Raw genomic sequence first — 27,145 nt, 5'->3', positions numbered from 1 at the left:
ATAGTCCTGTCTTTTAAATCATGGTTACTTGCATCCAATCAAAACATGTCATGCAAATTAGCCGTGGAGGCTGGGAAGAGGGGTGGGTGATTTCATATGGCGGAATAGCATGGAAGGGCAGAATGAATTAAGCAATGAGGTAAGGTGGCCTATGGGAATGGACAGAGGCTTGGTAGCTTTAATGGAGAGTTGGATTGGTAAACAGGCATTGTTTACAGCCTTGGTCCTTAGCTTTTAATACATTACTGCCCCCAGGAGAGCCAGCGTGGTGTAGGGTAGGGGTAGTCAACCTGTGGTCCTCCAGATGTTCATGGACTACAATGCTGGCAGGGGCTCATGGGAATTGTAGTCCATAAACATCTGGAGGACCACAGGTTGACTACCCCTGGTGTAGGGGTTAAGAGCGGCCGCTTCTAATCTGGAGAACTAGGTTTGATTCCCCACTTCTCCACATGCACTCAACGGGTGACCTTGGGCCAGTTACAGTTTTCATAGAATCATAGAATTAAAGAGTTGAAAGGGGCCATACAGGCCATCTAGTCCAACCCCATGCTCAACGCAGGATCAACACAAAGCATCCTAAAGCATCCAAGAAAAGTGCATCCAACCTTTGCTTGAAGACTGCCAGTGAGGGGGCGCTCACCACCTCCTTAGGCAGCCTATTCCACTGCTGAACTACTCTGACTGTGAAAATTTTTTTCCTGATATCTAGCCTATATCGTTGTACTTGAAGTTTAAACCCATTACTGCGTGTCCTCTCCTCTGCAGCCAACAGAAACAGCATCCTGCCCTCCTCCAAGTGACAACCTTTCAAATACTTAAAGAGGGCTATCATGTCCCCTCTCAACCTCCTTTTTTCCAGGCTGAACATTCCCAAGTCCCTCAACCTATCTTCATAGGGCTTGGTCCCTTGGCCCCAGATCATCTTCGTCGCTCTCCTCTGTACCCTTTCAATTTTATCTATGTCCTTCTTGAAGTGAGTTCTCTCAGAGCTCTCTCAACCTCATCTGCCTCGCAGGATAGGGGAAAGGAGGGGAAGGCGATTGTAAGGTGCTTTGAGATTCCTTTAAGTAGTAAAAAAACGGGTATAAGCACCAACTCTTCTTCTTCTATATAACATTTCCATCAAATCTCACCTCCCCGGTTTCTTTATTATCATATTTATTATATGCCAGCTTTCCCACAGACCACCATGGATCAAAGCAGCTTAGGAAAAAAAACCCACCTGACTTGCAGATGTCAGACAATTAAAATTTTAAAAAGACAAGGAGGAAGAAAGATGTACAACTTTCTCTCAAAATGACATGGCTTATATGAAATCAAACATTTTTTTTAAAACCCTGCCTAAAGGGAGGTTTTGCATTAGTTAGAGAAAGAGGACAGCCCCTCTGAATGTCCTTGGGGAGGGCTTTCTATAAAGTTGTCACTTGGAAGAAGGCAGGGAGCTGTTCCTGTTGGCAACAGAGCAGAGGACACGCAGTAATGGGTTTAAATTATGTATAGAACAGTACTGGCTAGATATGGGGGGGGGGGGATTTACTGTCAGAGTAGTTCAGCAGTGGAATTGGCTGCCTCAGGAGGTGGGGAGCTCCCCCTCACTGGCAGTCTTCAAGCAGCGGCTGGACAAGCATCTCCTAGATGCTTGAGGCTGATCCTGCATTGAGCAGGGGGTTGGACTAAATGGACTGGATGGCCTCTTCCAACTCTAAGATTCTTATGATTCTTTGAGTCCCCAAGCACAACACAGCCCCGTTTGCAAGTTCCCTTTATTTTTGGCCGAATATCATGCCTGTGCGGGGGGGGGGGGGCATGGTAACGATGACTCGCCAGCTCACACGCCAGCTAATCAAGGCATATTGGTTGCGACGTGTGTTTTTTTCTTTTAAAATACCTGTGCTTAAAGGGAAAGGGGCTTTTCCGGAGCATGATAACCGCCCATTGGCTGTTCGTTTGATTGACGGCCAGGGCGGGACAAAGCACAGAAAAAATCGCTTCCTTTCTAGCGATTCCTGTGAGACCGGAAACCTGTGGGAAACAAATGAAACGCTACTGGATTCCACTACAAATGCAGGCATGCATAACGCCGAGATTCCACTTTTTAAAATAGCGTTTCCGCTTAGCGGAATCAATTGGCAACATTGATCCTTGTGCAGAAACACCCTAGGATTCTATGAGAAGCTGTTTTTTTTTGTACCTGGCTTTTCTCTACCCAAAGGCCTTTCAAAGCAATTTACAATCTCACCTCCCCTCTCTCTCCCCAAAACAGATACTTTGTGAGGTAGGTGGGGCTGGGAGAGTTCTGAGAGAAATGAGACTGGCCCAAGGTCACCCAGTTGGCTGCATGTGGAGGAGGAGTGGGGAATCAATCCCAATTCCCCAAGTCACAGTTTGTAACACTTAACCTCTACACCACGCTGGCTCTAGGGGTCTGCTGTTTCACCCTCGCATTGCCTACATGGTCAGTCTGGATTGCATTAAGTGTTGGATGTGTCACCTCAGTCTGACTCAAGTCTTTCGAGCCCCTCCTGAAAGTGGTGGTTCTGGAGGGGGTGAGCGCCTCAGTGAAGGTACTACGTCATCTTCATTGGTTACCAGTCTGTTTCCAGATAAAGTTCAAGGTATTGGTTTTAACCTTCAAGGATATACGCGGCTCGGGCCCTACGTATCTGAGGGACCGCTTGTCTGCTTATGCCACCCGCAAGGCACTCTGCTCTGTGGGTAAGAATTTGCTGGCTGCCCTGGGCCCACGGGACATTCATCTGGCCTCAATCGGGGCCAGGGCTTTTTCGTCCCTGGCCCCAACCTGGTGCAATGAGCTCCCTGAAGAGCTATGGGCCCTGTTGGAGTTGTCCGCTTTTCACAGGGCCTGTAAAATGGAGCTCTTCCACCAGGCGCATGCTTGAGGCCATGGCGGAGTCCTGGAATTACCAACGGGGGATCCCTTAGTGCTGGTTAGATCAGGACCCTCGCTCCCTATGAGAGAGAATTTATGACCAGAAGCTGGACAGGGTGTGGGTGGGAACTAGTACTTTCGTATCACCATTTTTAAGGGTCTTAATGTTTATTGCTTTTAAGTGTTTTTTTTAGGGGTTCTTGTTGTTTTATTGTAAACCGGCGCGAGTTCAAATGAAGAGCGACGGTATATAAGTCTGAAAATAAATAAAACTAATGAAGGCAGAGGACACTTTCATACCAATGAAATACTGCACTTTGGATCCACTTTGCAACGGTGTGAAATGGCAAAATCCACTTGTGACTGGGGGCTGAAGTGTATTGAAATTGTATTATTCAGCATGTACGGAAGATCTCAGAGGGAAAACTGCATTTGGCTTCTCTGCCATTTCCCGATCATCCTTTCGTCATCCTTTTGCTCCTTTCACCCTTCGAGCCCAGCCTTGCAACTGGAGTTCTATGTGTCGAGAGGCATAAACAAAGATGGCAGGTTGCCAGTTAGCTTGCTGGGAGAGGCGGTGAGCGGGCCGGACTCTGTTCCCTCCTGCTGTTCTCTCTCTGCCAAACCATTTATTGGTGGGGTTTCGGTCCACGGCCCTGACTGTGACTCTTTCTTGCTCTCAACTTTGTCTAGACTTGTTCCAGAACGGTTTACTGTGGCTGGAAGAACCGTAGTTTATTCTGTTCATTCTATTCTCTGGGTCCTTTTTAAGTCTTTAGTTTTTACCTTCTGTCTAGATGCGGATAAACTTGTAGTATTATACCTCTGTGGAATGTATCGGGGTAGTGAACAGTGAAGATGGACTGAGTATTCACTGTTGCCCTCTGTTATTTCAGGACATTAAGAATGTTGCACTAGGCATCTGTGAGGCCCGAGTTTGAATCATCATTCTGCCATGGAAACTCCCTGGGTGACCTTAGGCCAGTTACATCCACTCAGCCTCACCTACTTCACAGGGTGGTTTTGGGGATAAAAAGGAGGAGAGGAGGAGGAGGATGTAAGCTGTTTTGGGTCTTCACTGGGGAGTAAAGTGTGATATAAATGAATTAAATAAAACATTCCTGTTCCATAGACCAGCCTCCCCATGTCTTTAAACCCCTATAGAGCAGACAATCTGTCCTCCTTTGGACCGCCAGAAATAGTAGTCTTCTTCAGGTCATTCCGTATTACTCATCATGATGTGGTTGCTGTTAGCTGGTTAATCATTCTGCAGCAGTAGGGAGGATCAGAGGTCACTAGCATCAGCATGAGAACCAACCACATCATAAATGGTAGAAACTGCCTTCTACTGAATCAGACCTTCAGTACTTTGAGGTCAGTGCTGTCAACACCGTCTGGCAGCAGCTTCCCAAGATCTCAGGCAGAGATCTCTCACATCACATACTGCCCGATCCTTAAGTGAAGCTGGTGAGGAATCGAACCTGGGACCTCCCCCTTGCAAAGCAGAGGTTCTCCCATGGAGCCATAGCTCCTCCCTCAACCCAACATGGTCCCCACCTATCACCACTCCGTGTTTTTGTGAAGTGCTGTCAAGTTGCAGCCAACTTGTGGTGACGCCAGAGGGTTTTCAAGGCAAATGATTAAGGATGTAGTTGTGAATTTCCTGCATGTAGTTGTGAATTTCATGCATTCTGCAAGGGATTGGACTAGATGATTCTGGAGGTCCCTTCCAACTCTATGAGAGGTAGTTCACCATTGCCTTCTTCTGCAGAGTCTGCCTTGGTGGGACCCTGTCCAAGAACCAAGCCTATGTAGCTTCCGAGATCTTGAGTTGCCTGCTTGGGAATGTTGAGGGTGGAGCCTGAGGAAAGCAAGGGTTTGGGGTAGAGAGGTGAACTCAGCAGGGCAAAATGCTATAAAGCTCCCCCCACACACAGCCATTTTCTCCAGGGGAATAGATCTTTTGTCACCTGCAGCATATTTATTTACTTAGGGACTTATATCCTGCCCTGTCTTCGGGAAAGCAGTGGGTTACACATTCGTACAATCTGTAAAACCCCTGTATAAAAATTCAAGATGAATAACAATTAAAACAATTCTAAATTACGTTAAAATAATACAATATTAAAACTGGCCGAAGTACACATTTTTCAGCCTGGTGGGGTCAGACAGAGAGGTGAATGGTGTCAGGTATTAGGAGCTTTCCAGGTGCCACTACATCTTGCTTTCTCAACCAGGGCCCTGGAAGGGTTTCCCAAATGACTGGGAGTTAATTAACTTTTATATTTGTTAAAACATTTATCGGGTGATATGACCATATATGGTCATGTTGATCCCTCCCCTGGCCAATTATGGACCCAAAGGGGAGGGTCCCTGGCTGGGCGTATACACAGCTGTTCTTCCCAACCATATTCTGCAGGATTGCCCCACTTTTGGGGTCTCCTGAAGCCCGAAGAATGTTCCAGGGGGTTTTCAGTGGTAAAAAAGTTGAGAAAGGCTGCATCACGGTGCGAATCTAGGGGTGCGGGCCAGAGGGAACTGACCTCCTGACTCAGTGACATGTTTATTCCTTCAGATTTTCCTACGAGGTTGTGTGTCCCTTCCTATTCCGGTAATCGGAAGGCCCTTCATTCTTGATAGCCCCTAATTTCAGAGACAGCAGGATCGAGAGGTATAAAGTGAGACTGCCCAAGGGGCTCTGCCTGCCACAAAGTATTAAGGCGCTCCAGCGAAGAGTGCAGATTGCCTGCAAACGTTATTGTCTCGGCCGCGTTTTTCAAAATGATGCCGTGCCTCCCCGGGTCAGCTTATTTTTTGAAAATAAATAAACACAATCTCCTTTCCCCCAGCATTACAGGGAGGCAATTCTGCGCTCAGGTATAGACTGGCTTGTGATTTGTGCGAGCGCCTCCAAATGCAATCACTCCGGGGAGAATCACGCTCCTTCTCTCAATGGCCTGGACCTCCATTACCGAAAAGGCTGAACACCACATTAGTCATGTGGAGTAATGGGAATGAAATCCGCCTGACCCGGCTCGCGAAGGAGAGCCTCTCTCCCTCTGGTATTCCTTCAGACATCAAAGGAGCCCTTCCCCGCTCAGCATTTTAAGAGCCCGAAAGGGCAGCTACCCCATGCCAACCCCATCTCTTTTTATTGATGGGATCCGTAGGCAGTAAGTGCTTGCGACAGCCTATGGCGGAATTGAACGTTTCTGTAACGACAAGGCAAATGTACATCTTGACGGGGTGACCGACTCTTGCGATGGTCTTAATATCATAGTCTTCTCACCGGCTTATGGCCTTGAAAGAAAGCCTCCTTCCTCTCTTGCTATAAGAGGAGGAAAACATGACCAATAACAATAAACAGACCCAGGCTACTGTGGTTGGGATTTGAAGAACAAATCTTAGGAATTGTCGGTTTTTACATAGAAGTTTTGTTCTTTCGTTTGGATATCTGCGACTGATAACACTTCATGCAGGAGATTACACTGCTTGGAGTTTTTACAACTTTTAGATGCACCGTCTCTCTCTCTCTCTCTCTCTACAATGGAAATTTTGAATTTCAGGCCACAGTCCTGCCAAGTTAGAGTTGCCATCTGCAGGTTGGTAAATTACTGGAGTTTGGGGTATAAAGCCTGAGGACAGCGTGGCCTGGAGAAGGGAGGGAGGGATCTCATTGGGTATAATGGGAGGAGGGAGGGGGGATTGGAGATCAGATATGCTAAGAGGTTGCCATCTATCTATTTATTGCTGTAAGGTAAAGGTAAAGGTATCCCCTGTGCAAGCACCGAGTCATGTCTGACCCTTGGGGTGACGCCCTCTAGCGTTTTCTTGGCAGACTCAATACGGGGTGGTTTGCCAGTGCCTTCCCCAGTCATTACCGTTTACCCCCCAGCAAGCTGGGTACTCATTTTACCGACCTCGGAAGGATGGAAGGCTGAGTCAACCTTGAGCAGGCTGCTGGGATTGAACTCCCAGCCTCATGGGCAAAGCTTTCAGACGGCTGCCTTACCACTCTGCGCCACAAGAGGCTCTTATTTATTGCTGTAAGGGGTGTTTTTATGGGGTTTTATTGCATTTTATTGTTTTTATTTTGTTGTGAACCACCCAAGACCACTGGAAGAGTGGTGGTATAAAATAAATAAATAAATTTAAAAAATAAATAGTTTCTACCCTCTGAAGCAGCCATTTTCTCCACGGGAGATTTAGAAATTCCCCCCCTCACCGCCAAGAACTGTAATTAACACTGACATCCTAAAAAGAGTTATCCCCTTTTCATTCCACTGAAGTCAATTGGCTTAGAACAGGGGTAGTCAAACTGCGGCCCTCCAGATGTCCATGGACTACAACTCCCAGGAGCCCCTGCCAGCATTCGCTGGCAGGGGCTCCTGGGAATTGTAGTCCATGGACATCTGGAGGGCCACAGTTTGACTACCCCTGGCTTAGAAAGACGGAACTCTTTTTAGGACACCACTGTAAAAGTGGTGAATTTTGTCTCGATGATGTTTATTTCTGAAAAACTAACAAATCGAATTCTGTTGCAACTAGCGTTCAGTTCCTATTTTGGGAAAAATGGTATGTCTGCTTCAGAAACAACTATTAAAATAATTGTATTTAATCAGAAAAAGAACTTGCCTTGAGTATATAAATACATTGGCTCTTTTTCTATTCCTTTCCACCCCCTATAAAGATAACTTTTTGACAAAGCTCGTAATATTTAACATTCACTGTGTCCCTTACATGGAGACTGCAAGGCAGGTAAACGGAAGAAAGGCAGCACGATATAACCCAATCTCCTCAGATCTCGGAAGTTAAGCAGGGTCAGTTCGTAGATGGGAAGACCCCCAAGGAATCCCCTGCAGAAGGAGGCAAGGGCAAACCGCCTCTGATTCCCAGTTTCCTGGAAGACCCTTTGCTGTGGTTGCCGTAACTTGCTTGTGACTTGGCAGCACGTCCTACACACACAAGACAGGTGAACACATGTGCTGGAGGGACGTGTGCACAGAGTTTTGTTTAACCAAACGTCATGGCACTACTGTGAATGCTTACTGCAGGGGTAGTCAAACTGCGGCCCTCCAGATGTCCATGGACTACAATTCCCAAGAGCCCCCTGCCAGCAAATGCTGGCAGGGGGCTCTTGGGAATTGTAGTCCATGGACATCTGGAGGGCCGCAGTTTGACTACCCTTGGCTTACCGTGCTGGAGGGGAACATGAATTCACTCATTCTATTCCTGCAGTACAAAAGTGACCTCTTCTGGCAGCCTAGGAAAATACTTGGACTGAATATCTGGATTTGAATCTGATAAGAGGAAAGAGCTGCCCAGACACTGTGCAAAGCTGGTATATAAAACCAGAAAGCAGCAACCAGCGTGTAATATGAAATGGGTTTTGTCCTGTGAGCTTCTGCAGTAAGGGACAGTGGCCATGCCTGGCTTCCCTGCACATGGGAACGTTCTGTGTAAACGTTCTACAATGTTTTATGTAAACCGCCCAGAGCCGTAGGGAAGGGCGGCATAAAAATCTAAATAAATAAATAAATAAATGGACAAGGCCCATATTTCCAAACAGACTTTCCCCAGGTTCCTGTTTTTCTCTGTCTTAACTTGTACACTGCCGCTCTCAAAGATTTGTGGCGGTTTACAATAAAAGAATAAAACTACCCAATCCACAAAATCCCGATGGCTGTTCGATGGAGTTAACTCCCCATCTCTCCTCCCCTGTCCGAGCTCTTTCCTTAGGAGCGAGGGTCTTACTAGTTCTAATTCGAGGGGGGTCCACTGATGGTACATAAGAAATATTTTAATACATATTTTTATAAATATTTTGTACACATGAAATATTTCATCTAAATATTTAATGTGTGCTACTTAGCCAGCTTGGTGTAGTGGTTAAGACTGGCAGCTTCTAATCTGGCGAGCCAGGTTTGATTCCCCGCTCCTGCACATGCAGCCAACTGGCCGACCATGGGCTAGTCACAATCTTGATAGTGCTGTTCTCACAGAGCAGTCTCTCTCGGAGCTCTCTCAGAACCTCCTCCCTCACCAGGTTTCTGTTTTGGGGAGAGGTGGGCAATTGTAAGCTGCTTTGACCACTCCTTTGGGTAATTAAAAGCGGGATATAAAAACCAACTCTTCTTCTAAATACTACACAGCATCCTAAACCCACCTTTAAAAAAATGCCTTATAGGGGCCATAATCTGGCAAGCCCAAATTTCCCAGAAAGACAAGATAAAGGTGTTTTGAACAATGGGCAGCAGTTACAGCTTTCGGGATGCCCTCAAGAGTTTACATTTGGGCCACGTTGCAACAATAAATAAGTACCAGGTTCTGCAAAGAGGCTTTCTTCCATCTGTCCAAGCCCTGGACAGCAGCCTGCTTACCCACTCTTTCTAAAGCCATGGAAAAGGGATAGGGTTGCCAACCTCCAGATGGGACCTGAGGACCTCCTGGAATTATAGCTCCTCTCCAGGCGACAGAGAAAATGGCTGCTTTGAAGAAGAATTGGTTCTTATATGCCGCTTTTCTCTACCCGAAGGAGGCTCAAAGTGGGTTACAGTCCCCTTCCCTTTCCTCTCCCCACAACTGACACCCTGTGAGGTAGGTGGGGCTGAGAAAGCTCTGACGGAACTGCTGTATGAGAACAGCTCTAACAGTAGTGTGAGTTGTCCAAGGTCACCCAGCTGGCTGCCTGTGGAGGAGGAGTGGGGAATCAAGCCAGTCTCTCCAGATTAGAAGCCGCTATTCTGGATCACTATACCAAATGTTGGTTTTATACCCCACTTTTTACTCTCCGAAGGAACCCCAAAGCTGCTTACAATCGCCTTCCCTTTTGTTAGATCCGTGGGTTTTGTTAGATACCTTCCTCTCCCCCAAACAAACACCCTGTGAGGTAGGTGCGGCTGAGAGAGCTCTGAGAGAACCGCCAAGCCCAAGAACATGCAGATGGCTGCATGTGGGACAGCGGGGAATCAACCCCGGATTAGAGGTCACCTCCCTTAACGGCCACCCCAACTTGCTCTCCGTCCTCCGAAGAAGAATTTTGTGCAACCCGAAAGCTTGCTTCCCTTTTGCCAACAACCGGGGCTCTTGGGAAAGCGGTAGCATAAGCCGGATTCGGTTCCAGCGGGGCGCCGTGTTGCTCCGAAGCAGCAGCAGACATGTAGAATCCAGCAACACCGAACCTCCGTCGCTCTTCAAGGGTCCGCCGGACTCTACCTGCGTCCTCCCCGTTCCAAAGGGAAGCTCTTGCAGCAGCCTCCGCGAGGGGCCGCTGGGACTTGTAGTTCCGCCGCGGGCTTGCCCGCGATTGGCCAGGCGGGCGAGGGGGCGGGGCGGGCGCCCGGGCGCTGCCGCCTCCATTGGAAGCGCCGCTGCAGGCCGGCGGGCGGGCGGATGGCTGTGCGCTGCGCGCTGGCGCAGAGCAGAGCGGCGCTGCAGAGGTGGGCGCCGGCGCTGGGGGGACCAGGCGGCGCTCGCTTCAGCCGACGCTGCGGGGTCGCCAGCTGCAGCCGCCCTGCGGGGAGACCCTCCGGCCATACGCGGGTGAGAGCAGCCCCCGAGCGGGATCCGGGCCGCTTCCTCCTCGGCCTGCCCCGGCCGGTCCCGCGCGGAAGGCGGAGCGAAAGCGCCTTGGGCATATGGCGCCGCTCCGGAGCTGAATGGGAGCCGGGCCAAGTGGTCTGGGGCAGGGGTAGTCAACCTGTGGTCCTCCAGATGTCCATGGACTACAATTCCCATGAGCCCCTGCCAGCAAACGCTGGCAGGAGCTCATGGGAATTGTAGTCCATGGACATCTGGAGGACCACTGGTTGACTACCCCTGGTCTGGGCACTGCTGGACTCGTTGGAAGAACAGTGTCTCTTCGTGGCTTCTTTAGGGCAGGGGTTTTGCTGGCAGGGGCTCATGGGAATTGTAGTCCATGGACATCTGGAGGACCACAGATTGACTACCCCTTAGGGGCTTGAGCTTTAGCCATAGGGCTGCTTTGCCTTTGACGCTTCTTAGTATTTGAAGGGGTGTAAAATTAATTGAGAGCTTAAATGGACTCCGGGGAATGGTAGAGGACAGGAAGGCCTTGAGGATCATTGTCCATGGGGTCGCGATGGGTCGGACACGACTTTGCACCTAACAACAGCAAGACTAATTAAAGGGGGGGCTGCGATGTAACTCTTGAAACAACAGGTTTTAGGTACTTGGGTAGATGCCTCGGAGGTTTCCTAGCGGTAGGCTCATGGTGGTTTTGCAAATATTTGTTGGTCTACTTGGTTTTGCTTATCCTGGCTTCCCGCCCCACCATAGTTTTATGTATTATTCACTCCTCTGTCTCCCCCTCCCCTAAGTTCTCCTGTGCCTGACTCTGCCACTTCACCCCTTTGTCCTTCAGCCACTCAGGAAGGATATGAGGCCTAATCCGTGGCAGGTGCAGCTACCAGTAAACTGTGACAGTTCAGAATGGGACCTCTGTGTGTCTGTCCCAGATGCCAAAGCCTCAGGAAAGGGCTGCTTGTGGGATTTCGGAGTCCTGAAGAGCAGGACCACATGGATCAGCAGTATGGGATCAGCCTTGCAGTTTCATTCCTTACAACTGCCAGCACGGTTTTGCTTTCATTTAAGCCTGTTTGGTTTCTGCAAGTCTTGGCCTGAAGCAAAAGAACAGATTTTGAGGCACCTTTAGGACTAACAAAGGTTTAATTCTGGATAAAATCAGCTTCTGTTCCCCTCATAAAACTTAGTTGGTCTTAAATGTGCCCATCAACCTTTGCTCTTTGGTTTAAGTAGGCTTAGGCTGGAGTAACTCTGTTTAAGATAAGCACATTTGGAGAAGGCCTTCTGAGTAAGTGATTAGTGCAGGGACTTGGGGAAACCCCCATTGAATCCCCAGTCTTCTGTGAAAGTTTGCTGCATGATCTTGGGCCGGTTACACACTCATTTATGACATTTCACATTTTCATTTGCTTCTTTTTTCTTATTCCACACTGTTTAGCTGTTTCTTTTCTTTTGCTAAGAAGACCTCAACATCTCTGCAAGTGAGCTCACATTGTGTCGTGATTAGTGTGTTAGGCCAGTGGTCCCCAACCTTTTTATCACCGGGGACCGGTCAACGCTTGACAATTTTACTGAGGCCTGGGGAGGATAGTCTTGCCAAGGGACGTTGCCACCGCCTGAGCCCTGTTCCGCTTGCTTTCCCGCCGGCACCCCTGACTTACCATCGCCCGCTGGGGGGGGGCGCTGCCAGGAGCAGCTGCGCAGTGCCATGCCGAGGGGGAGCCCCAGCCATGTTGGTCGCTGGAGAGTTCCAAAGGTGAGCTGGCAGCAGAGTGGCAGGGCAGCCCCCGAGGCAGCATCTGGGGAGGAGGACGAGGAGGAGCCGTGGCTGACTGATCTGACCAGTCCCGGTCCCCGAACCGGGGGTTGGGGACCACTGTGTTAGGCTACAGTCTGGAAGGACCAGTTCTGGATCCCCATGACAACTTGTTGGGTGACAACTTGGGCCGGTCACATACTGTCAGCCTGACCTACCTCAGAGGGCTGTTGTGAAGATAAAACAGAAGAGGCAAACTGTGTAAGCCAGGCCTTCTCATCCAGGGTTTTGTGAAACCCTGTGGTTTCTTGATGGTCCTGGAAGGGTTTTCCTAATGAGTGGGAGTTAATTAATGTTTTATCTATTTTTAAAAATTTGCTAAACATTTATCTGGTGATATGACCATTTCTAATGATCAAGGATGGGGGAGCATGTACACAGCTATGTGCCCCAACCATCTTCTGCACAATCCTGCCACTTCTGGAGTGTTTCAAAGCCTGAAGAATGTTTCAGGGGTTTCTCAATGGTAAAAAAAAGCTGAGAGACTCTGGTGTAAGTTGCATTTGGTTCCCGTTAGGGAGAAAAGGTCCAGTTTACATGAAGCAAATTAAAAAATGCCCATGACCTTGAATTGGAGATAAAAGGAGAATTGAAGGAAACCTTGGGTTAATTTACAATTGTTGCAGATCAGTTACACAGGGAGTATGTGATGAAGATTGGTTTTAGGCCGAATGGACTAATGTATTGCAGTTATTTGGCATCAGCACCAGTCACCCCCCTGCCTCTGTTTTCAAGTTAAGAGTTCTGTCTGTGCAAAGTTTTCCCTTTTTAATCTCATTCTTCTGGGAATAATGTTCAGTAATGAATGTTTCTGAGAAGAATGTTGAGTCCTGTATTGCAGCCTTGTTGACCCTAAATGCTATTTTGGACGTCTCCTTCCCACCGTAGTAACATCTTTGAGAGTCATGCATCAGTATCCTGAGCAGGGCCTTCTCGGTGGGTGCCCTAAAACTGTAGGATTATTGTTATCAGGAGAGTAAGGAACATATCTTACTTCCTGGCCTTTAGAATGCGGAGTGAAATCTACGCGACTGGGGCAGTTTGTATTATTGGTTTCCCGTTCAGGCTTAAGTGGTGCTCTCCGGAGCTGCCCTGCGCTTGTATGGGAAATGGAATGAAAATGGTTTGAATAAAGAAGAATGGAAAGCATTCGCTTCCTTGTTCTGTTGCCTTACTAAAGCCAGTCTCCCTTCAGCCTTGATGTACCTCGGTGGTAATATCTCATTCCCTTGATGTACCTTGGTGGTAATATCTCATTCCCTTAAATCTTTCTCACAGGCTTCCTCTCCCACTTTTGGGTTCCTCTTTGATATCGACGGAGTGCTTCTCCGGGGACAATATGTGATTCCCGCCGCCAAGAAAGCCTTCCAGAAACTCACAGATTCCACAGGCCAGTTCTGCGTGCCGGTTGCATTTGTTACCAATGCTGGGAACTGTTCTCGTGATGACAAGGCCGAAGAGCTGTCCAACGCACTGGGGTTTAAGGTACGGAGGCTGTTTGTATCCCCTTGGGCCCCTCCTGGTAGATCTAGTGTTTCTTACACTTGGGTCTTCTTATGGTTCTTTATTGAATTGCTTGATGTGAACTGAGGAAGGTCCCCCCCCCTCCCCCCCAAAATGTTTCAATATATTCTAAAAGCAAAAATAAATACTTCATTGACAAAGAAAACTACTTGGGCCAACAATTATTGGTTGTATACTTTATATTACACTTTGCACAGAATAATTTCTTATGCGCTTTCTACACTGTGTGTTCCTGTTTCTTCCTTTGTTGTTTGTTATGCTTGTGAGAGTTAATTTCCTGAAAGTCACCCAGGTTTGTCTTGTTGAGGATCTGTCTTGTTGCGTTCTCAACCGGGGTTTCTTGACGGCCCCGAAAGGGTTTCCCAAATGTGGAACTTAAATGTTTAACAATTAATTTTTAATATATTTAAAAAATGTATCAGGTGATATGACCATATATGGCCAGTGATTATTATTGTTCGATTTAGTACCTGCCACTCTCAGCATGCCAGCTCATGGTGGGTTACATACAAAATTCAACACAATAATACAATCCCCAATTAAACCCCCATTAAAATCCCATAAAGTTACAAAAATAAAAAACCGTATGGCGGAAACAATAACAATCCATCTTAACAACCCCCACTAACAGCCGGGGCAGCTAGGAGAGGGGCGTGGCAGCAAATCTTCCAGGGGGGAGCCCCATCTGATCTACCAGCACTGGCCTCAATCATAGACTGGCGGAAGAGCTCCGTTTTGCAGGCCCTGCGGAAAGCTGATGGGCCTAAAAGGGGAGGGGCCCAGGTGGGCGTGTCCACAGCTGCGCTCCCCAGCCATATTTTTCCCAATCTTGCCCCTTCTGGGGGTTCTCAAAGCCTGAACAATGTTTCAGGAGTTTCTCAATGGTACAAAACTTGAGAGAGCTGATATGGCGGGTGGGGAAGGGGGAAACTCAACCTGCCGACTTCTCTCTTTCAGATTTCTCCTGAACGGGTGATCCTGTGCCACAGCCCTCTGCGCCTCTTCCACAAGTTCCATGACAAGTGCATGCTGGTCTCGGGCCAGGGCCCCGTGGCACAGAATGCCAGGGAGTATCCTTTGCTGCTTGAGAAAACAAACAAAACACCTTCCTTCGGAGGCATATAAATAGTTTTTGCCTTGTCACGGCTGAACTATGGTGACCCCGAGGGGGGCTTTCAAGCAAGAGACACTCAGGAGTGGTTTGCCATTGCCTGCCTCTGCCTAGCAAACCCTGGACTTGCTTGGTGGACTCCCATCTGAATTCTGGCCACGGCCAACCCTGCTTAGCTGTTGAGACTGGGCTGACAAGCCAGCTTGGTGAAGTAGTTGGGAACACGGATTTCTAATCTGGTGAGCCAGGTTTGATTACCCGCTCCTCCTCCACGTGCAGCCAGCTGGGTGACCCTGGGCTCCCCACAGCACTGGTAAAGCTGTTCTGACTGAGCAGGAATATCAGGGCTGTCTCAGCCTCACCCACCCCACAGGGTGTCTGTTGTGGGGAGAGGAAAGGGAAGGGTAATGTAAACCACTTTGAGACTCCTTCGGGTAGAGAAAAGCAGCATATAAGAACCAACTCTTCTTTTCTTCAGTAATATCAGGGCTCTCTTGGCCTCACCCACCTCACAGGGTGTCTGTTGCGGGGAGAGGAAAGGGAAGGCGATTAGAAGCCGCTTTGAGACTCCTTCAGGTAGAGAAAAGCGGCATATAAGAACCAAATCGTCGTCTTCTAAAAATGCAGTGTTGCAGAAGATAAGAGGATTGGCATAGTTTTTCTTCTATACTTACTAAACAATTGCCATTGCAGTAGGCATCCCTAGAAGCAGAAAGGTATAATTTAACAGGTGCGGCGTTGGGAGTAGGCGTCAGACAACCAGGACTCATTGAGTGACTTTGCCCTTGTAACATTCTTGGCCCAACCCACAGCACAGAGTTGTTGCAAAGGTATGGTGTAATAACACTAGCTATGCTGTTCTGAACTCCTCAGAGAAACAGTTGGGCATAACTGCAAGAACTGATAAAGATTTTATTTTGTCATGCTGTGAGAAAATTCGTAGCCCAGCTTCTGGGGAGTGACTGACTGGACCAAAATCAATCAAGACAATGAAAACAGCTTAAGAGGGTTCTCTAGGCCAGGGGTAGTCAACCTGTGGTCCTCCAGATGTCCGTGGACTACAATTCCCATGAGCCCCAGTTATATCTGCAGTATCATGAGAGATATTATTGCTAAGAAGGACTGGTTGGCCAGTCTTAGAATACATATAGACAACCCTCTTCCCTCACCAATGCACCTTCTTCCTGCCATAAATTATTCCTGTGGCCTAAAGGCTTTTATCTTCAGCTAGAACAAAGCAAAATCTGCATTTTTACCCCTATTGGCCAGAACTACTTGTAAGAGCCATAACATGCAGAATAGGAGATAGCATTGCGAAGGACAATTTCTCCTGCCTGGGAACACACTATTCTGTGTATGAGTGTGTGAGCACACACTGAGAATTAGGAAAGGGAAAAGGGGGGGGGGACAGGAATAGAGCCCAGAGGCATGTGGGACTTTGGTTTACTATTCTTAAGAATCGTATTCTGCTGTGCAGAGCTACATGACATTATTATAAGAGCTCAAAATATACAGCAGAGAAACATAATCCAGCATGGAGTCATTTGTGGCATGGGATGCTTCTCTCTGGGGGTTCCATTGGGAGAGCCAGTTTGGTGTAGTGGGTAGGAGTGCGGACTTCTAATCTGGCATGCCGGGTTCGATTCTGCACTCCCCCACATGCAGCCAGCTTGGGTGACCTTGAGCTCGCCACGGCACTGATAAAACTGTTCTGACTGGGCAGTGATATCAGGGCTCTCTCAGCCTCACCCACCGCACAGGGTGTCGGTTGTGGGGAGAGGAATGGGAAGGCGACTGTAAGCTGCTTTGAGCCTCCTTCAGGTAGGGAAAAGCGTCATATAAGAACCAACTCTTCTTCTTCTACTTCTTCTTCCTTCACACAGTTGAGTCAAATAGCTAGAGTTGATGTATATTACAAGGAGCAGTGAGGAATGTGTAATTCGTATATAGTATAATTTGGCTGTGCTTTCTATTCTGTCTTTGTCTGTAGATGGTAGAGGTGACCTTTTAGAAGATGTGATTTGCATCCACAGAGCAGAGGTGTTTTTATGGGTTTCTTCCTCAAGGTGCTTTAGATTTCGAATATTTCTCTGAGCCAAAGGGGAGCAGGTTGTTTTCTTCCTTGACCACCTTAAATAGCCTGGGATTCCGGCACATTGTTACTATTGAGGATGTAAGGAAAGCGTTTCCTTTGCTTGATATGGTTGATCAAAGCCGAAGGCCTAAACAGCTGGTAAGTTCCAGTCTATCACATGAGTACGGGTGACCACTGCAGGCATCTTGCTGGTTTGGTAGAATTAAGTATTCTGCTGACTATTTTCAGCGGACCTATTTTGTGCAAATGCTTCCGTGTCGTCTTCACCTAGATGGCGAGAACTATTATGAGTGAAATCTTTGTCCTATGTGTCCTTGTTTTTTTACAGTCAAAGTCACTAGTAAGCAAAGTAAAAAAAAATCCTCTTCCAAAGAATCTTTGGTCATACAAGGCTGTGCACTTGGATACCAAGAGCCATTGAAAACTCTTGACCTCTTGGATGCTGTGAAATCACAAGGCTTTTTCTCTCTCCTTCCTTTCCCCAGCCTCCTCCCACCACTGATCTCCCCACCATAGAGGGTAAGTGATGGTTGTCTTTGAATTATCTTTTCGGGTGCAACCTAGCTGATCAGGTTCCGTGTGAAAACGGGATGTTGATGTATTGAATTTATCCAGATCCCATTTTGGCTTTAAAAAAAAAATTCAATATAAAAGCTACGGTGCAAATATCCATCAAAATATGATCAATAATTTATTTCATTTATATTGGATAAAACATAGGAAATGGTCTATGTTGTGGCAGGCAGAAGGCAGCCTCACTGGAGATGTTACATACCTGGGTTAACTTGCATCCTTGACTGGGAGTTTTGAATGCAGCCACTTCCAATAAAGCTCCTAAGAAACGTTTAAACCAGGGGTAGTCAAACTGCGGCCCTCCAGATGTCCATGGACTACAATTCCCAGGAGCCCCTGCCAGCGAATGCTGGGGGTCCTGGGAATTGTAGTCCATGGACATCTGGAGGGCCGCAGTTTGACTACCCCTGGTTTAAACGATGGGTTGTAATTTGTAATTTGTAATTTGTAATTTGTAATTTGACAGCCCAAACCATCGTGGCACGTTTCTGGGAGCCTGCTGAATTTTGTGAATGCAAATATTAGTCCCTTTTCCAAGAGAAGCAAGGTAGACATCGTCATTCTGCCGTTAAAAGCTCCTTGTTAAAAAAATGCCCTGTATTTATAACCTACATTTCAGGAGTCATCCTGTTTGGGGAGCCAATCCGGTGGGAAACAAATCTGCAGCTGATCATTGATGTACTCCTTAGCAATGGGAACCCAGGGGTGGAGCTCTCTACGGTGCCATACCCACACCTGCCTGTCCTGGCCTGCAACATGGACCTCTTGTGGATGGCAGAAGCCAAAATGCCAAGGTGAGGTAAAATGTTGTTTGGAGACCGCCATCCTTTCAAGTCCCTTTACAGATTCACGGAGGAAAGGTCTATCCATGAAGATTAAATAAAACCTCCACTTTCAGAAGCCGTAAACCTCTGAATAGCAGAGCTGGGAAGTACCATCAGGAGAAGGCCTTGGCCTCCGTGCCCTGTTGTTGTCCCTCCAGAGGAACTGGTTGTCTAATATGTAAGACATAATGCTGAACTAGGTGGACGACTTGTGTGATCCAACAGGGCTCTTATGTTCTTAATCCCTTTCTCAGGTGCTCTGAACGAGCTAGGTGAAAAAGCGGGCCTGATCCAGCATGGTGAATTCGGGCATAGGTTCCAGCTGCAGTCTTGAGGCTACCACCTGTTGGCTGTTCCCCCTTGCAGGGTGGCCCACCTGGAATTAGCCAGAGTCCTGGGCCTTTTCTATGCTGACTCCTACTGTGTGGAATGGTGACACCACCAGTCAGAGCTACCCCTTTAGCTACCTGCTCTCTTGCAGAACCAGACCTAAAACGAGGACTGTGCTCCCTCTGAGGCAGACCTGAAGGATTTCGTGCTCTGTCTCCCAACATTCCGTCTTCCACCTGGAAGATGATTGGAAGTCGGAGCAAAGACTCCCATAGGCTCAGCTGAGTGGTTGTTCTCACCTTTGAGTCATAAAATTGGAAGGGATATTCAGGGTCATCTAGTCCAACCCCCTGCACAAGGGGGTCCATCTAGTCCAACCCCCCTGCAGGAGACTCACAAGTGCCTGTCCACCCACTGTGGCTCCAATTTCATGCCCACATGATACCCCTCTCTCCAAAAAAGCCAGAATCCCTGGCCAGTCCAGCCTGGAGGAATTCTGACTCTTGACCTGAAAGTGGCCATCGGCATCTCCCTGGGCATGCAAGAAAGGGCCACAGGAGCCCAGCACTGAAACAACCCTTCCTGACTTCCCACTCACAATATGCCAAAGTTTACTGAATCAGCATCTCTGTCTAGCCTCTACTTAGAAACTTCCATAGAAGGAGAGACCACCACTCCCCGAGGAAGCCTGTTCTACCGAGGAACTGTTCTCACTCTCAGGAACTTATTCCGGATGTTCAGCCAAAAATTCTTGTGAATCAATTTCATCCCAGTGGTTCTGGTCTGACCCTCTGGGGCAATAGCAAACAACTCTGCTCCGTCCTCTATGTCAGGGGTAGTCAACCTGTGGTCCTCCAAATGTTCATGAACTACCATTCCCATGGGAATGGTAGTCCATGAACATCTGGAGGACCACAGGTTGGGGATCCCTGCTCTATGTGACAGCCCTTCAAGTACCTGAAGATGGCTATCCTATCACCTCTTAGTCATCTTCTGTCCAAGCTAAACAGGACCACTTCCTGCCCATCACAGGGTCCCAAAGTGCTTTCCATCATTCTCACAACAGCCCTGTGAGGCAGAGACTGTACGTCTCAAGCTTCTGTGGCAGAGTGGGGATTTGAATCTGGGTCTCTGAGATCCCAGTCCAACCCCTAGACCAGGGGTAGTCAACCTGTGGTCCTCCAGGGGCTCATGGGAATTGTAGTCCATGGACATCTGGAGGACCACAGGTTGACTACCCCTGCCCTAGACCACGTGTAATAGAGTTGTCATTCTCCTGGCTGTATTAACAGTGCTGCACGGTGGTGGGAGGTTCTTGTGTTCCGGTGAGGTGTGTAATGCTGGCGATGGTCTTTCCTGGTCAGATTTGGCCACGGGACTTTCCTCATGTGCCTGGAGAGCATCTACAAGAAAATAACGGGCAAAGAGCTGAAGTACGAGGCACTGATCGGCAAGCCCAGCACCGTCACTTACCGCTACGCGGAACACATCATCAAACAGCAGATGGAGAATCGCGGCTGGATGTCGCCTCTCCACCATCTGTACGCTGTTGGGTAAGCAAGCTCTTTTCTCGTGTTGGAAAGAGGAAGACTGTAGCTGCTGAGCACCAACAGGAAGAAGGGTTTAAAAGTACCTTATTGGGTGGCTGAGGCTGGTTTGATCTCATCAGCCCTGGAAGCTAAGCAGGGTTGGCTCTGGTTCGTATGTGGATGGGAGATTGACAAGGAAGGCAGCCAATGGCAAACCATCTCTGTTCCTCTCTTGCCTTGAACACCCCTTGAGGGGTTGGCATAGGTTGACGCAACTTGACAGCACTTCCCACCACCACCTTATAGGATTATCTGTTTTCCTTTTAGGAGGAGGTGGGAGTTAGCCAGCAGGCCCCAATGTGGTGGTTGTGGGAGCCGTGGTCCCTGTCAAAAACATTTTCTGGTGCCCACCAAGTGTTCTTAGAAAGTGGGCAGGGCCACGTGGGGTTTCTCCCAAAATTTTATTTAATTATTTATTTTTCAATTTATAGCCCACTTCTTTCGAATGAATCGAGGTGGGTTACCTCAGACATAAAGCCCAATAAAACTCCCTACCCCGTAAAACACAAAGCTCCAGCAATAGGATGGCTAATAACTGTCCTTCTACCCACAGCCAATCCCAGAGGGAAGTCACAAGATAGTACATCACAGCCTTAGTCCTGGCCTCAAACAAAGGCCTGGTCACTTTTACAGGCCCTGTGAAACTTTGGTTGCCAGTTTTTGGCAGCTATCTTGTGCCTGCACCCACCAAATTACCAGAATTCTAAAGGCACCCACGGGCTCAGAAAGGTTGTGTGGGCCCCTGCAGGAAAATGCCCCTTTTCCCCACAAGCAATAGAGCGATGACTGGAAATTACTGAAATATTCCTTCCCTCAGTGTTTCCCAACCAGGGTTACATGTAACTCCAGGGTAATTCCGGAGTCCTGGAGGAGTAACACTAGTTGGAAGGGATTCTGGGGCTGGCTTTACCTAGTCACCAAAAAGGAAGACTAGCTTTGTTTACAGTCCTCTTGCATAAATACAGTCATAATAGAATAACTAATAATTCAATCCCGTTGAGTCCCGGATTAGGTTTAAGGTCTTGGTAATTACCTGCAAGGCCATACGTGATCTGGGCCTAGCGTACCTGAGGGACTGCTTCGCTGCCTATGTCCCCGGATACCACGACACTCAACCAACTCCAGCAGGCTGGTGATCCCTCACCCCGAGGAAGAATGTCTGGTCTCAACCAAGGCCTGGATGTTCTTTGTTCTGACCTTGGTGGAATGAGCTCTCAGAGGAGATCAGGTCCCTGTTGGAGATGGCACAGTTCCGCAGGGCCTGCAAAGCAGAACTCCTCTGCCAAGCTTTGGGTTGGGGCCAAGTTTGGGTTGGGGCCAAGAGCCAGTTTGGTGTAATGGTTAGGAGTGCGGACTTCTAATCTGGCATGCTGGGTTCGATTCTGCACTCCCCCACATGCAGCCAGCTGGGTGACCTTGGGCTCGCCACGGCACTGATAAAACTGTTCTGACCGGGCAGTGATATCAGGGCTCTCTCAGCCTCACCCACCTCACAGGGTGTCTGTTGTGGGGAGAGGAATGGGAAGGCGACTGTAAGCCGCTTTGAGCCTCCTTTGGGTAGGGAAAAGCGGCATATAAGAACCAACTCTTCTTCTTTTTCTTCTTCAATGAGATGATAACATCTACCAGCCCCCCTGGAACCTCTCCGCACCCAGTAAGCCCACTAAATACATCACAAGGCAATCTAGCCAATCTGGCAAGCAATAGTTTACGTTATGGTTATCAATTTGAACATTTATAATGTTGATACAAGTTACTGAGTTTAATTTCTGTAGTACCGTTCCTCATATTATAATGGAACGTGTGAATCTATGCTGTGAACCGCCCTGAGCCGCAAGGGAGGGCAGTTTAAATAAAAATGTAATAAATGAATAATGCCTTTTTGTTCATTATCCGGTGGACCCCTCACAGGGACAACCCAATGGCTGATGTTTACGGCGCAAACCTCTACAACCGTTACCTCCAAGCTCAGGCCGAAGTAAACGTGACCACAATGACTGCCGATACCCAGGACGAGGACTGCCCTGCAGGGGAGAAAGATTCCGCTCTCTCGCTCAGCTGTGTGCCAAGCTGCCGGTCTATCCTGGTCTGCACAGGCGTCTACAATCACCAGGGAGACCTGCCCGCCGACTGTAACATGAATGTGATGGAGACGGCATTCCACGGGCACCGGGACTTCCGTTTTGACCCCAGCCTGGTGGAGGCTTCCCATGTTGTGCGTGATGTGGATGACGCTGTTGAACTTGTCTTTCAGAAAGAGAACTGGAAAAGGGGGTGATGCACCCGCTCTTGGCTACTAACTAGGCCTGGGGACACGACGGTTGAGCTCAGTAGAGTAAAGGAAGATTCTCCACTTTTGTTTTTTTGTGTGATTGTAAACAAGAAAACCTGCACCCGGACCCTAATCTTAGTCCATGAGACTCATGAGGACACATACGCTACCCGATTTGGAATCCTGGCATCAGTTACCAGATTAAAATGCCATTCTGTGCTAGGAGAGGTTCATCAGTAGAAGGGATTAGCCTGCCAGGGTCGACCCATTTCTCCCTGTGGGCTTTTTGTATCTTGACTTTCTTCCCCAGTACAGTCCACTGACCACAGTCCTGTGAACCCAGTTTCTGGGGAAAATGTGGTTTGGTGCCATTTCTGCACCCCATCAAAATGAGTGTGATGCACCCCATCAAAATGAGTTTTTCTTGTGTGTATGCTTTACCAGAGCTATTCAGAGCTATTCCACAAGAATTGCATCACGTTTTGGGGTCTCTCTTTTCCAAAAAGTGCCTGTGGGTACCTGTAGTATGCAGGTATTCAATGGATGTTTAAAGCATTGGTTTATGAAACTGCCTGTACCTGAATGCCAGGTAGAGAATCTCTTATCGGAGCACAACAAGCCAGGGAGGGATCCCATCCTTCCTCCTTGCCCCTCTACTGTCTAGCTTGCATTTCTTTGCAGGGCCTACTCTGCAGGGAAGGTTGATATATAAACTGAATTACAAATAAACTCCCAGGGGAGGGGAAATTTCGCTTGGCTCCTTGCCCACCTCACCCTCACTTGTTGGTTTGCCAGAATCCGGTCCTTTGCTTCTACTCTCTTCCTCCAAGTTGTTCCGACTGCAGTGCTCCCACCTTGGAGGCAATGACAGGAAGGGGTTCCCACTCATCCTCTTTCCCACCTGCTTACTCCTCCAGGTAGCCACCTGCAGTGCCCACCTGCCTGCAGGCTTCTAGCACTGCTTCCTTAGCTGCAGGGTGGGAGGGGGACTCTGGTTCCTCCTCCCTCACCCACACTGGTACTGAGACAGATTTGCAAAAGACTCTCCTTTCTCCCCCTACATGGCCCCAATCTGCAGATTTAAATATCTGCAAAAGCGGGCCACATTGAGGATTAGACACATCCCTTCTGCTTCGCTGAACAAAGTGAAAGCAGGAAAGCCAGTAGGCATCCTAAACCTGCCCTCATGGCCGGCTGCCCCGAGCCTCTTATCCTATCTTCCCTGAACCACTTGTTTTGAATTCTTGCCAGCTGTGTGCGTCACTGTCCCTTCTATTCTTAGGGAAGCTGTGTGTCTCGGTAATACTGAGCTTCGCTTTCAGGCATTGGTCTGCTAGGGATGAGGTACAGAGGCTGTCTGTCTGGCAAAACATTCATTACATTACCCGTTTCAAGAAAAGGAAAAAAAATACATACATTAAATCCTAAACCAAATAGATTTAGTCTTTTCCCCAAAAGCAAACATGCATGTGTTTTCCTTCTCTGCCACTTCTTCTCCAAATGCCAACATTAACTCTGGCCAATCCTGCAGTAATTCTAGATGGATGTTTTCATGTCCTTTTGCTTAGAGCTCTGTTGGTAATTTTGACAATTTCCCTTAGAAATCATGGGCCTGGACCCATGCACGTGATCGGATGCTGGATTGCTGGGTTGGCTAACTAGGAGATAACTTCTGTTCCTTATTGATGTATAAGCAATTCCCCAAGTTCTCCCCAGTGGGTCGCTACGTAACATGAACCATGCCCTCTCTGGTATAACACATTAAATGACACTGGTTTTCATGGGAGACTGAGGTGGTAGAGGGAGTGTCGAGCTCCCCTCTCTTCTTGCTACTCTGGTGTTGAATCCTCCTCAAGAAGGAAGTTCTTGTGTCCCACCCAGGCTGTAATAAGTTATCTATATTAGACAGTGGTCCCCACCCCCTGGTCCGAGGACTGGTACCGGCTCAAGGACCAGTCCGTACCGGGCCGCAGCTCCTCCTCGTCCCTCTCCCCAGCTGCTGCCTCAGGGGCTGCCCTGCCACTCTGCCACCGGCTCACCTTTGGTGCTCTCCAGAAGCCACCATGGCTGGGGCTCCCCCTCAGCGTGGCATGTCGCAGCTGCTGCTGGCAGCGCCCCCCAGTGGGAGGCGGGGGAAAGTAAGCGGAGCAGGGGCTTAGGCAGCGGCGATGTCCCTCGGCAAAAGACTACCCCCCCCCCCAGGCCTCAGTAAAATTGTCAAGCGTTGACCGGTCCACAATGATAAAAAGGTTGGGGGCCACTGATATTAGAGACTGTACCTTTTAGGCTTGACTTGTGAAGGGACTCCTGTGTTTTTAAGATCTGGCAAGTATGGAGTATAATAATTTCCTATTTTACACGGTTGACATGACTTAATAAAAAAATATTCTTATGCTTTGCTGAGCAGGAAATCCGGTTGAGGCTGCTGGTAAAGGCTTGCTTTATCCCCGTATAGTCAATTGTATCCATGAGAACTAGCAGTGTGTTAAGCTTGAAGATGGGGAGAACCAGGTTCTATTCCTCAGTTAGCCATGAATCTCACTGAGTAGTTTGGGGGGAGCTGTTCTATTTCCGCCTAGCCTACCTCACATCTTGAGGATGAGCAATGGGGGGGGGGAAGCTACCTTGGCTCAAGGTTGGGATAAACGTGTAATACTGGGGTATATCGTTTGGGCTGGGGAATTTGCCGGCTCTGAGACAATACCTCAAACAGGTCTGTTGTATACATATTTGGGTTTGGGGTGCGAGATGTGCCATACAATGTAAGTGCGGTGGAGATTGTATTGTGTAAGAGAGGGGCAAAGATGTTTGTCCAAAGCAGTGGCCTTTTGTGAAGATGTCTGTTGTGGAGAGAGAATGGAAGGCAACTGTAAGCCGCTTTGAGACTCCTTCGGGTAGAGAAAAGCGGCATATAAAGACCAACTCTTCTTCTTCAGTAATATCAGGGCTCTCTCAGCCTCACCTCCCTCACAGGGTGTCTGTTGTGGGGAGAGGAATGGGAAGGCAAATGGAAGCCACTTTGAGCCTCCTTCGGGTAGAGAAAAGCGGCATATAAGAACCAACTCTTCTTCTTCTTCTTTGAAAGGTAGTTTGGGAAGAGAAAGGGGGAGCTGAAGCTGGAAGAACAAAGAGATGGTGAACTGGAAGGCCACAGGGCTGTGGGTGAATTAAAATAACCCTTGCTGGTTTCCTTTCCTTAGTGACATCAGATTTGCTGCAGTTCTCACCATCTTCCACATAAATCATCCATCCTTCTACTTTCCAACCTAGGAAGATGCTCCTTTCCTAATCTAGGGGTAATTGCTGCCTGTACACACTGTCTGAACAGCCTCAAATCGCCTCGTTCTTCCTTTGTGTCTCTTCTTCTGGAGCCGCCAACTCCTGACAGTTCTACCAAGATGTAATTAGGGCTTTTAGCTTTATTTTAAGCCTCCCTCCCCCTCAAATCTTCCTCTCTTTGTGTTTTTCTTGACAAACCATTTGCATGTGTTTCGTAGTCCCCTTGCTTCTTCAAGCAACTTGGAGAGGCCTGCATAACAGATTGAAAATCTCAATTAGTTCATAATGCCTCCCCAAGACCGCTGTATAGTCAGTGTGGTCTGAAAGACTGTAAAAAGATTTGTTGCTGTAGGTGCATTATGGGATGGAATCCCACTAGGGCCTGTTCTGCTGTGGCACCTCATTTTCCTAGGTATTTGTCGCTGTATGCTTGTATACTTGTAGACAGCATCCTAAAAAGCAGAGACATCATCCTGCCAGCAAAAGTGCGTCTAGTCAAGGCTATGGTCTTCCCAGTTGCAATGTGTGGCTGTGAAAGTTGGACCATAAGGAAGGCCGAGCATCAAAGAATTGAGGCTTTTGAACTCTGGTGCTGGAGAAGACTCTTGCGAGTCCATTGGACTGCAAGGCGAACAAACCGGTCAGTCCTAGAGGAGATCAGCCCTGACTGCTCCTTAGAAGGCCAGATCCTGAAGATGAAACTCAGATACTTTGGCCACCTCATGAGAAGGGAGGACTCCCTGGAGAAGAGCCTAATGCTGGGAGCGATCGCAGGCAAAAGAAGAAGGGGACGACAGAGAATGAGGTGGATGGATGGAGTCACTGAAGCAGTGGATGGATGGAGTCACTGAAGCGAGCTTAAATGGACTCCAGGGAATGGTAGAGGACAGGAAGGGGAGGATTGTTGTCCATGGGGTCGCGATGGGTCAGACACGACCGCAATTAACAACATGCTTGTATGATCAGACCTTGTCTTGTCTGGATTAAGCTTCAGTTTATTACCCTGAACCTGCTCCAAACTGCCAGTATGGAGTAGTGGTTAAGAGTGATAGCCTCTAATTTGGAGAACCAGGTTTGTTTCCCCACTCCTCCACATGCAGCCAGCTGAGTGACCTTGGGCTAGTCACAGAGCAGTTTTCTTTAAGCTCTCTCAGCCCCACTTACCTCCCAGGATGTCTGTTGTGGGAAGAGGAAGGGAAGGCGATTGTAAGCCACTTTGAGACTCCTTTGGGTAGAGAAAAGAAGCATATAAGAACCATGGGCTCATGGGAATTGTATTCCATGAACATCTGGA

The 27,145-nt window shown here is 48.3% G+C and overlaps 1 protein-coding gene across 2 annotated transcripts; it reads left to right on the top strand.

Moving 5' to 3' along the window:
• Positions 1-47: 47 nt before the first annotated feature.
• Positions 48-23,369, top strand: HDHD5 (haloacid dehalogenase like hydrolase domain containing 5). Of its 2 annotated transcripts, none has more exons than XM_077340101.1 (8): positions 48-139; positions 13,533-13,739; positions 14,736-14,848; positions 17,029-17,122; positions 17,470-17,503; positions 18,177-18,351; positions 20,076-20,264; positions 22,212-23,369. In XM_077340101.1, the coding sequence occupies exons 1-8, from the start codon at positions 110-112 to the stop codon at positions 22,576-22,578; spliced, it is 1,209 nt and encodes a 402-aa protein (XP_077196216.1). In that variant the 5' UTR covers positions 48-109; the 3' UTR covers positions 22,579-23,369. The 2 variants fall into 2 exon arrangements, with proteins under 2 accessions (XP_077196216.1, XP_077196215.1); XM_077340100.1 differs by lacking the exon at positions 48-139 and adding an exon at positions 10,241-10,435.
• The last annotated feature ends 3,776 nt before the right edge of the window (positions 23,370-27,145 follow it).

This window comes from Paroedura picta, chromosome 5, assembly GCF_049243985.1.
Source record: "Paroedura picta isolate Pp20150507F chromosome 5, Ppicta_v3.0, whole genome shotgun sequence".
Lineage (NCBI taxonomy): Eukaryota > Metazoa > Chordata > Lepidosauria > Squamata > Gekkonidae > Paroedura > Paroedura picta.
This window is presented reverse-complemented; position numbering and strand designations above follow the sequence as displayed.